This window comes from Agrilus planipennis, unplaced genomic scaffold (genome assembly GCF_000699045.2).
Source record: "Agrilus planipennis isolate EAB-ADULT unplaced genomic scaffold, Apla_2.0 scaffold12, whole genome shotgun sequence".
Lineage (NCBI taxonomy): Eukaryota > Metazoa > Arthropoda > Insecta > Coleoptera > Buprestidae > Agrilus > Agrilus planipennis.
The window spans coordinates 1231493-1243568 of NW_020439003.1; the positions used below are offsets into that span (position 1 = coordinate 1231493).

Consider the following 12076-nt stretch of genomic DNA (forward strand, 5'->3'; position numbering starts at 1 on the left):
TTTTTTTTAGTATAGATAGTATTTATTTACCTCATGATATGCTGCAAAACCTAATTAATCACGAATTTCTAATTTTATGTACTCTTGTCTCCGATTGTACCTCCCAAACATCCTTAAATTGTCGCCGTGATATCTATTACATTTTATAGATAATCTGTAGATTTTATTATTTAATCTTATATGCGACACTGAAGGTGGACGTTTCTGTAATTCAAAATTTTTATTTGTAATACTACGTCATATAAGTATATATAATAGCCTTCACTATGTATTTTCACTGTCAAGGTTTATTTACACTGCTTTACTACTAATATGACAGAAGACCAGTAAAAGTTCTAACTCGACTGCAAGAATGTCACGTTCAGAATTTAAGTTGGAAGTAATAACAATGAATATCACTGTACTAATTACTTTCCGGTCTATGTGACGGTCCTTAATGGATTTTAAACCTTATAAGTTAGACACAACTGCATAATTTATTCATACTCTTTTTTGCAAGCAAATTTTACTTGCGTAAATAAGTTGATATTTGTTGTAAACAAAGAAGCAAAACAAGATGCTTTTTGGTAACGTACCAAATTGGTCTATTCAAGAAACCCTTATAAATATTCTGTATATACATCACAGACGTTTGTGCTAAATAGTTCTATAACTGGAATATAAAAGTAGGTAATAATTATTCTAAAGATTTTCTCGAAAGGACTGCAATCAAAATTTCAACATCAATGCTAATCTACGGTTCCAATAATATCTACACTACAACAAATATTGTAAAAGAAAAATACCACTCTCGAGGTTGGTTCTAGCTTTAAGCACAAGTAAAAGCGCAAACTGTTATGATGTAATGATTTTGGTCTTGTTATGTTTGAAAAATAGGTAAACTAATTAATATAACTGTCATCACATTGAGCATATACAAGAACTTATGAATCTATTGCCATTAAAGCTCTGAAAATTAACGACATAATTTTGTCTCACGGTTTTCTTAAAAGCATTCAAATCAAATGATTAAGTGTGATTAGATTTCGTCAAGACGAATATACGGAGAAAGGATTAAGAATTATAAACGCGCCTTTCTAAAATAAATTTTGATTATAAAGTTGATTGACAGATGTTGTCATGTCCAATCCCGCAAACATATAGACGATCTGATATGGTCCACTCCTTGTTTCTCCTTGTTTTTGTTTTAATTTAGTATTTGGTGCTAAAGAAGACTATTATGGTTTTGGTTCCAAATTTTTAGACAAATATTAATTATGTGAAAATCTTATGTTATTATGTTAGAGAGCTTTACTAGACTTACAATATCGACAATGACATTAATAACATGTCTGTTAACGCTTAAGCATTAGATTAGCACTATACAATTTTACTTTATTCTTGTTTGAAACAATATTATAATATTTCCAACTAGATATTAACATTAAATTAAAAAAAAAAAGAATCTTTACACGGAGAAAATATAAAATGAAAATTTACCTAAATATTAAAGCGGTATTTACAATTTACTTAATAAATTTTATTGTTTCTACGGCAAATTCAATCATTTACAATTGAAAATTGTAATTTTTGCGTTGTCATAAAAATTTAGATTTCTCCGTGTACCACTGTTTGAGAAAAGGGATCTGCAGGAATGTCCTCGGACTAAGTGCTCTTTGTACCTATATCTGGATAATACATGGTTGAAATATAGAGACAAACTATTTTTTTTTTTCGATATTTCTACTTTTGCAAGTATCTTGTACTATTTTCTTTTGCTGAAAGGTCAATTTATGCGTTGGAGAGTAAGTTATCAAATTTATCTCACAACTATCGATATAATTTTTTTTAAAATTCATGACAAGCTAGATTTAGGCAATAATTATGACAAGAGTTATCAAAAAAAAAATGTAAATATCAGATTAAATTACTGGTACCTACAAATCTCATGTTTAATCTATTCCAATATAAATCGTGTATCTTAAAATGCATATCTGAAGTTTATAAATACTATTTATTAATAATTAAGGAGCTTCCAAAACCTAACAGAGACTAAAAAGTTTAACATGGTTGGTAACTTCCTTACCCTAATTCTTTATTTACTTAAAAGCTAATTATTTGTGAAAACTTAGAAGCTATCTGAAGGAGAAGCATTAAGATTACTTAAGTAACTAATTTCATACAATTTTAATAGGAGCATGAGATTTGTTAAAACCCTGCAAAATTTAATAAACTTCTGAAACATCTTAATGTTTTAAGGAAAAGTAAATATTCTTGACGTTCCTGAATATTTAATGACATGTTAAGTGAATTATTAATATACTACTTGGCTATGCAGAAACGGTTTCTATTCCTTGTATTTACAAAGAAATACCGACAATGGTAGATTTTCTTTTGTTAATATGAAGTTGAAACAAATAAGAAAGTACAACTGTAAATATTTTAGTGAATTTCTTACATTAAACTTTTTAATTGTAGTGCGTTCTAGGTCACACAAACATTGTAGCTAAATAAAGACAACAAGTAATAGAAAATCAGATACTTTTTATCAGGGCTTAGTTAATTAATAACGGTGTATTAGTTAATGAGTTAACTAATGCGTAAAATGTAAAATGTATTACACAAATATAGTGAACGGTAAGTTCTCAAGTATCTATACGATTCTAATTCGTGCACATAGGATTTTTACTATGGAAATACTCCAGAAAAAACGTAAATTCTAATCGTGATTGGAACCCATTTTTCTTAAACTAGACAACCGTCGATAATGATTCAACAGTTGTCTAATTCTAAGATAGTTAAAATTGAATTTTCTATTAACTAAAAAGCATAATTTTGATGGACCATAAAACGTTAATTTAAGTAGAGAAAAATAAAAATTTTTTTTGCTTTGTTTACAAAGCTCATTAATGAACTTTAGTTCACTATCTGCATTTAGGTATGGCTCCTACTTGAAGTAAGGTTTTTATTTCGATTAGAAATTAGAAGCTGTGGCTAGTCGAACCGATGGACGAACAGCGTGACTTTTATTGCTATTTTCGAGTGAAAAATAACTTTTAATGGACACCTCTATAAAAGTAAATAAGACATTAGGCGAGATAAGTTGGTACAGGACACCTTCTCAAGCATGAAGGGCTAGTTAGAGGCATATTAGAGACAGAAACAGGAGTTAAGAGCAGTAGAGGTAGACCTTGATTGGATTAGGATAGGAAATAGTGGAGGTGTGTGTCTAACCAGTGTTTGGGCTGACGACCTTATGATGATGACCTATTCTGGTATAAGTAAGATCCACTAAGCTCACTGTTAAACAGTATTACATCTTTTGACAAGAATATTGCGTCTATAGTAACAATAATTTTTTTTTTTGAAATTCCTGATCGATTTTTTGTTGTTAAGAAAGAGTAAAATAGATAAGGGGTTGACAGTGAAAATTAAGAATATATATAGGAACGGCATTGGTTATAAGAGTAGTCGATAGAGAGGCAAAAGAAATTTGACGGAGAAGGAAGAAAAATGAGGTAGGAAATTAGAATTAGTAGGATAAGTAGGTAAAGGAGGGGGGTATAGTTGTGAAAAAAAAAAGATCTGGGCTTTAAGAAGGAAATTAAATCGAAGTTTATGAAAATAGGTGAGGTTAAGGATATAAAAGGAAGAGAATGAAAGGATATACAATAACTTGAAATATAGTTACCCTTACGTTAAATTAATATAAATTACTAATTGCGTTACGTTTTGAAGGCGAATGCCTGCAAATAAACAGTTGAACCCCTTGATCGACTCTGATTCTTTGTTAAGAAAGAGTAAAATAGATAAGGGGTTGATAGAGAGAATTAAGGAGATATAGAGGAACAGCATTGGTTATAAGAGGAGTCAATAGAGAGACAAAAAAATATGGACGGAGAAGGAAGTAAAATGAGGATGGAAATTAGGAATAGGAAGATATGTAGGGGGCATAGTTGTGAAAGAAAAAAGATCTGGACTTTAAGAAGGAAATTAAGTCGAAGTTTAGATTAAGGATAGAAAAGGAAGAGAAAGAAAGGATATACAATAACTTGAAATATAGTTACCCTTAAGTGAAATTAATATAAATTACTAATTGCGCTACGTTTTGAAGGCGAATGTCTGCAAATAAACTGTTACGTTCGATTCTACAAATAATTTACTCATGTCATTAATTCCACGGAGCCGGGTATGTAGTTTTTGTTTCTGTGTAGAATTCTCGAGCAACAAATGTTGCACAAGAGTTGTGATACTGAGCGTTAACCTCAAAACGGAATTTCTCTTTAAATGTAGGTATAAATATAAACTCGTCATGAACATGCTTTACAACATTCACACGACTGAAATCGATAAAATCCTTTCTAAACTCTACCCACTACAAATATAGGAAAAACTCACCTTGCTCCTGTTGTCCTGAAGAAAGTGCATCTGCAACTCGAGAAATTATTCCAGAACCATCGGATCTGCAAAACAACATTGTCTATAAAAATATTATACTACAAATGTTATAATAAAAAAAACTATAATAAAAATAAAACACAGATTACAGTTTGCAACAAAATCAAAGTTATTACCTCATGTCTTTGTTGTGATATTTATTTTAACAATAAAGTATATTGTTTTTTTTTATTATAAACTGTATTAAAACAACCAAAATCACAGAAACACGAACGTTTTAATACCGTAACGTACTTAATACTGTGTAGCTATGCCTGTTTTAACGAAGTTACAATGGAATAGTTATGTATGTATATCAGACAGAACGCAGGGTCACTAGATAAGGACCCGAGCAAAAAACGACAAATCGTTTGTGCCTTTGTGATTGGAGTTGATAAACGTTTTGTACGTAATAGATCAGAAATCAGTTGGTATAGCTAAAAATCTGAGAAGCTTGAGAAATTAATAAAATTTTGAGTGATGGTATCTAAACAAAAGGAGTCAATAGAAATGTAAACCATTTTAAATCAATAGGTATATTCATTACAATATAATTACTAAAACATCTGAAAAATGAAAGAAAAGAAATTGTTTTTAATGCACCTAGGTTGCTAAAACAGAGCGAGTACTTTGTACTAATAGATCTGAAAAATTGTAGTAACATAATTATCTTAAGTACAAACAAATTACGTAAGAATGTTAAAAATTAGTTTTCCCTGAAAAGGAGATTGAAAAGGAGTGTGATTCTGACTACTTTTCTTAAATTATAATAATCGTATATACGTATTTATTATAATTAATTAGAAATAGTTTTACGCGCACGAAGTCGAGAGTAACACCTAGTTTTTAATAAACAACTTTCAACAAGTATTAACTTCGACAGATGAAAAAAGGAAACATGTCACATAAGATGGTCGTTTACTTTCAAACAATTTCGTTAACGTAATAATGATCCCAATGCAATTTTCGACTTGAGTTCCACTCTGAATATTTTGTCAATAAGAAAAAGTTTATGGAACGATCCGCTAGACTAAGAATGGTCCAAAAACTACTCAAACATTATTATTTTGAAACAAATTTGTTAAGAGATATTTTGCAACACGCTTCTTGAGTGTCTAAAAATGTTGACATGTTGAACAGACATTACTTCTTCATATATTTATACATGTAACTTGTGGTCTACTAAGTAATTACAACCTAATGCTTTGTTGCCTAACAATAACAACTTTATTGTATTAAAGCGTATAATAAATGGAGACCTGCAATATCTTCGTTGATGTTCACTTTATGTTAAATATAATGCTGTTTGCAAACCAGAAATAGTTGGAATGGCATAAAGTTTGTTACAGTAAGGACATGTGAAAAGAATATTTATTTACAAATTTACCTGCATGTACATATGTATAATTATACCATACGCGAAAGATCTTTTGGTATTTGTTTAGACGTTTCAAACATACCCAGACAAAAATCTTTTAAAGTTATTGTATGCCTTAATCGATAACACCAAAACAACCATGAGCGTAAATCATTTAAATATGCTAACGTATAAAACCCTTGAGATATACAGCCTACCCAATAAAAAAATTAATAAAATCGGTTCATTAATGACGAAGAAATAATGTATCATACGAGGGTGGATTGATAAGTTTCCGGCCTGACCAAGAAAAACAAGGTTTTTAAAAATTTTTTTTNAGAGATCCTCATTTCGTATCCAGTCTCTGAACGAGAGACTCGAATCTCTGAACGAGAAACTCGAATCTCTGAACGAGAGACTCGAATCTCTCAATAAGTGGTGTCTTGATAGACATGGTTAAAATTTTCCAAGTTCAACATATTTCAGAGATCCCAGTCTTTCTACGAGAGAGTCTCTCGACTCGTGTCTCTCAATTTTTCAGTTTTATTCATTCAGTCTCTCTGTGAAAGACTGAATCTCTGAATTAACAATTTTATCGTTCAAGTCTCTCATACAGAGACTGTGAGAGATCCATAAAAACACTTAGGCAATAACTGAGAGACTGTGAAGGACTGTAAGAGACGCTCTTAGAGACGCTGAAAGACTCTGAGAGACTGGAGAGAGCCTGAAAATTTTTGTCTAGGGGTGGTAGACAGAATAAATAGGCGATTAAAAGTCAATTGGTTTCTAATTGTCTCTCACATCAAATGATGCTAAATCAATTAAAATATGATATTAAATAAATAATTTTTATTTATAAATTTCGATTAAACGGCAACATCTTGACTATCGAAAGTATGCTTTAGATGCAGACTACCAGACTAGACATTTCAATAGTCAGCTAAATCTAGAGTGTCATATCATCAGAGAAGATAGCTGCACCGATTTCCGTTACTATATTAATACATTAGAACATTCGCATATATTAGCACATTATTACACAGTATGTATGTGTTAATGTTGTAAAAATTTGCGTGAAACTCAAAAACTAATCACTTCAATGTTTGGTAAATCATGAATTGATTTTCCAAGAAACGTTATTCTATGATACGAACAAAGTTTACATTGATAAGGGGATTAATAATACACTAGTATTGGCGTAAACGTTTTGTTTTCTTTATTTATTCTTACGGTATCGTAATAATGCTGAAAAATTGCCCATTGTGGTAGACTTTAGCAAATCCCATTCAGATAACGCTTCTAGCAAATGCTCGCGAATGCAACCTATACGTATTAATCATCAAAATTTTCTCGCCGATCATAAACCTAATTTAATTTTCATTTTTGAACCGTTAAATAGTTTTTATCTCTCCATTTCGAAATCTTCAATTATTTATTCATGTTGATGATGATCTATACCAGCGATGTGATTTATTTGAAATACTTGGATTTAAATAAGTACTTTTTTGAGAAAAGCATTTTGTATTTTATTTAAAATACTNAACTCTATGGAAGTCAATAAGAAATAGGAGAGATAGGTTGGTAGGACACTTTCTCAGGCATGAAGATCTAGTCAGAGACAGGTTAGAGGCTAAAACAGGAGTTAGGAAGGGTAAAGCTGGACCTAGATTAGATTACTGTTAACAAATAATTAAAGAGGTGGGATGTTCTAGATTCAGGAAAATGTGAAGATTAGTTCAGGATAGGAAAGAGTGGACGTGAGTGTCCAACCAGTCTTAGGACTGATGATGATGATATTTATCCTAATCAAACGATAGCCAATTTATGCAGTTTGTCTGCTCCTCACTTATTCGAATTGTTTTCGCGAGTCCCAGATTATAGGGAATTTACCGACGCGAACGACGGTGAATACCGCGAGGGTCGAAGTAGTAGCGAATAATAAGCCATCAAAGTTAGGCTAAAAGCAAAGAATGAAACAAAAGACGAAAGATGCACAAAAGACAGAAATTTTGAAAAAAGGTTAAAAGACGAAAAATACGGAAGACGGTGAAATCAATCAAGTGTATAATGATGCACTGTTTGTGACTATTCAAATAAGTGTATCAGGATAACTGTGCGATACTAGAAAACTCTTTAATTATTCTCACCATTATACTTCCTATGAGTAATATTCTTTTCATTAAACAAATTTTAAAATAGAGGATCTAGATTCGTTTTTATTAACAACCCTAAACAAACTAAACTAAAGAAAAAACCTATATTATTGTAATTAAACTGCTGTCTAAATGAAGATAGGTAATGCTAATTGATATGATATGAGCACTATAACAAATGAAACAAAGAATGTGTACATCAGCTCATACTTCTTAGGTACTTTTTAAAAATTCCCTTTTTCTCCTTTCAAATAGTAATCTAATAAAAAGTTTGCAATTCCGATTCAGCATCTGTTGTCTTGGGAGGCAGCCTCATTTCACTACCATTGTGATATAACCTCTTGGAATAAATTACTAAATCAGAGCGCGTCTTCTTTATTGCCAACTGAAACGATCGTAGAGATTATGTCATAGTTTCTATAGCAACGATTCGCATATTTTTCAAAGCAACAAAAAAAAAAGCACTGGTACCTATTAGATGACCAATAAAAGAAAACGATATTAAGAAAAATGTACTTACACTATGTTCCAAATCTGTCTACGTATATTCGGAACATAGTTAAGTACATTTGGGAAATGCCAGTTGCAAAAGTAATAAAATTTTAATGTTGATGTCGACTGCGAAATTATGTATGTCTGCCTTGTTTTCTCCGATGCGAGTGAAAGTATCTTTTTAGTAAAGATCGGTTGCCTTATTTGCTTAAAAAGCTAATTGCAATAATCAAACACTTATTTATGTTTCATCAAAACCTGATACTAACACTTCGTTTGTCAAATAATTTTCCACCCTTAAACATTGACATTGTTCCAAATTCTTTTGTAGTTCCTTGTAGTTTACAATACATAAAATGCAAATATATGGTTACGGCTTGGATTTTTAAATAAAATTCCAAAAAGTTCGAGACAATTAGTTTTCAGGATACAAAAAATTAATTGCTTGATTTACAAAAGCATATGTTCTAACTATACATAAGTATACTTGCTCGAATTGTGCTCGCGTGAATAAAAATTCACTTCTTCAGATTTCAGGTGTAGCAACTTACATTGTATGTACACATTGATCGGTAAGTGGTGCATAGCAACTCAACTTCATCCAGAAAATTAACGTTTTTCAACTAATTTCTTCATAGTTTTGAAAAATTCGGAAGAAATTGGGAATTTTATTATTTATTTTTCTATGTAACATTCTTAAATAGATATACTTGCGCTATTTTACGTGATTTACGCATTAGGATTAGTGAGAAAGCTACTGCTTTTTTTATAGAAAATCTAATTTGATCAACAACTTAACTAAGGGAAAAATATGCAAAACAAAATTGTAAAATTAAATATCAAGAAATGCAGTAAATTTTAAAGCACTCACAATAACAGAACTTTTCTTGAATATTAAGCAACAAAAAGGAATTCAAAAATTCTTTTATTGTCAGTCAACAGACTGGCTAAATATGCTAATAAAAAATTTAAATTACTGGAAAACCGTGGAACTATATTAAAAATAAAATTTAATGTTCTGGACGGCCTTAAAAAGCGCAGTTATAAAGCTATCCACTATCTAACGAACACCCTGCATAGACATGCATGTTAAAAAGTTGCTCATCTATCAGTCAGTCTACAATTTTATTAAGTTACTACGTATAAAAGTGATTTTACGCGTGGATCGCCTTCAGGGAAACATTTAGTACCACCTAAATTACCATTAAATAGTATAATAGATTCTCGGTTGTGCGTTCAGTATCTTGCAATTTGTTATTCTTTTTATAGTGTTTTAAATTAAAAAAATTTAATTCCTTAAAGTTAAACGAAAAATTAAATGTATTAGCTTACAACCCTCCACATGTTCATGAACTATCTGCTTAAAATGATCCTAAGAACAGTAGCTATATTTCAAAGCTAAGGTACAACCATACGTCTACAAAAAGTTGTACCCAGTTAGAATTATGTGAATTATATCTGTAAGCAGTGATGTATTTTAAAATTTAGTCCAGGCAAAAAATTTATTTTATTAATTAGTTTGTTTATTTTCATGGTAAAGGTGCAGTTTATGTTGCTTTCAATAAATTGTCTTCCAGTGTTGCAATAGTCCCAACAACACAACGTAGTAAATTCACGCTATAATATACTATAGGTAATCTTTAACGAAACAATCTACCGACTTCATCCTTCTGTTAAAGGAAGATTTAAAATTTGCAATAACGCGAGTACTAACTCTCCGTATTGTTAGGTGAGAAGTTACAACTTAATTATCGGAACTTAATTGTCGCATCTCGTACATTTCTTAATATTTATAAGTATTTCTCATTCTCATGATTTAATGTTGTTTGTTTATATCGTGTAAGGATTGGTTATAGTTTTCCTTGTACTTGTTACAATGTTCTATTTGCATTTTTATTATTCTAGTCCATTCCTGTTTTCAAAACACGACTCTTGGTTTTGAATGTCCAGACAGCAAATAACAAATATACTAAATTTGAAATAATCAATTAAATTACGAATAAAATCGACATTGTGACGTCCGAAACTGGATAATCGCGTCCAACGATTTTAAGGATGTTTGGGAGGTATGTCAAAATGCTACGAGACAAATAAAAATTTGGAAGAACGTTCCTCATTCAATTCTAAACCTCCTGTAAAAATTACAATTCGATTCGCTAAACCGTTAAAAAGTTACTGAAATTTTAAAAAATTGTAATTTTACACGTCATTTTATGGAAATTCGTTAACCGAACAGATTAAATTTATTTTTATTAACAGAAAAAAAGCTACCAAAAATTGCAAACTTTTATAATAAGTAACTTGAACTCTGCAAAATCACTTTAGCGTAAGATTATTCAAATTCACTAAATGGTTATCGAGGAAAAAATGAAAAATTAGCTGAAAATCTCGTTTTTACGTGATAATATAATGATAATATTTATAATTGTCTGAAATAAATGCAATTTTAAAGTTTTAATTATTATTTAAACATATTAAAAAGTTTTACGCTCATNGACGGTAATTTTGTTAATGAAAGTGAGGTACCAGCGGACAAAATCTCCTTACGATCAGCATCAACTCAATCATCAGGAAGCAAACAAGGTTTGGTTTTTTGTCAGTGCAAACGAATGTGAATTGATAAAAATGCAAGTGTCGCAATTTAAATGTACTATGTTTTAATTAAAAATTTGAAAAAAAAATCAAATTTTAACTGTATACCCGACAACAATTGACAAAACGCGTTTCGGCTGTTTAACAGTTACCAGAACGCGTTACGAGCGTTTAAAAACAGCCAGAACGCCTTCTGTGCGTTTGAAGGCAGCCAGAACGCGATGTGGCCGTTTTTCCGGCCACTGAGCGTTTTCGGTCTTCGGGCTTGGAGAAGCTTTACAGTATGAAGTCGACAATAACAGTTATAAAGCAACATAAATTTAATAATTAAATTCATCAACAGAAATGAGTTGCACTTTAAGGATCAATAAAATCAACTAATACATAACACATTCTTAGCATGTAATCCCTATAATCTGCATAGTATCTGCACTTCTTAAATGGCAATACATCTTGATGATTCGAAACAGAACTATGTATATCAATTAATTAAAATATAACGGCATGGTAATCAGAAACATTAAATTTAATTACCCATTGTTAATAAAAGGAGATTCAATGCCAAAATGTATAAAAATAGATTTTGTCTGTAAAGGAGTAGACAGACGTACCTGCAGGAAGGTGTTTATTCTTCTAATTTCGTTGAACTGTTAACTAATTAAAGGATTAATGTACTAATCTAAGCACGATCTCATTTAAAGGAACTACAAATAATGACGAGCGAATATTCTAGATAAGAAGTAAGTAGGTACAATAAAAATTGTAAACATAATTCACTTATACATTAACCTCTCGTGAAATTGGGTTTTCTAAATGTTTTGCAGAAACTACTACTTCAATTTTAAACTATGTAAATAAGATGATGATGAAAAACTTGTAGTCAGGCACATGTGTCAACTGTTTTCTTTTCTTATGTAATCAGATAACTTATTAATAGGATGAATTAATAAAAATTACATTAATTCCTTTCATCAATTAGTGTTAAAATTCACATTATAAAATATCTAAACAAAACTTGTAATTAAATTATTTTCTATGAATTAATTCAGGCATATTATTTGTTCTA

General features: G+C 30.5%; 2 protein-coding genes across 2 annotated transcripts in view; one reads left to right on the forward strand and one right to left on the reverse strand.

The window, feature by feature from the left end:
* LOC108733315 (2-hydroxyacylsphingosine 1-beta-galactosyltransferase) overlaps positions 1-12076 on the forward strand; it is a 39747-nt gene that overhangs the window by 16715 nt on the left and 10956 nt on the right. The window lies entirely within an intron of this gene.
* Positions 4156-12076, reverse strand: part of LOC108733316 (sensory neuron membrane protein 1) — a 29043-nt gene continuing 21122 nt past the window's right edge. The window contains exon 8 of the mRNA XM_025975959.1: positions 4156-4442. Coding sequence (XP_025831744.1) covers positions 4374-4442 — 69 coding nt within the window. The 3' untranslated portion in view covers positions 4156-4373. The remainder of the gene's footprint in view (positions 4443-12076) is intronic.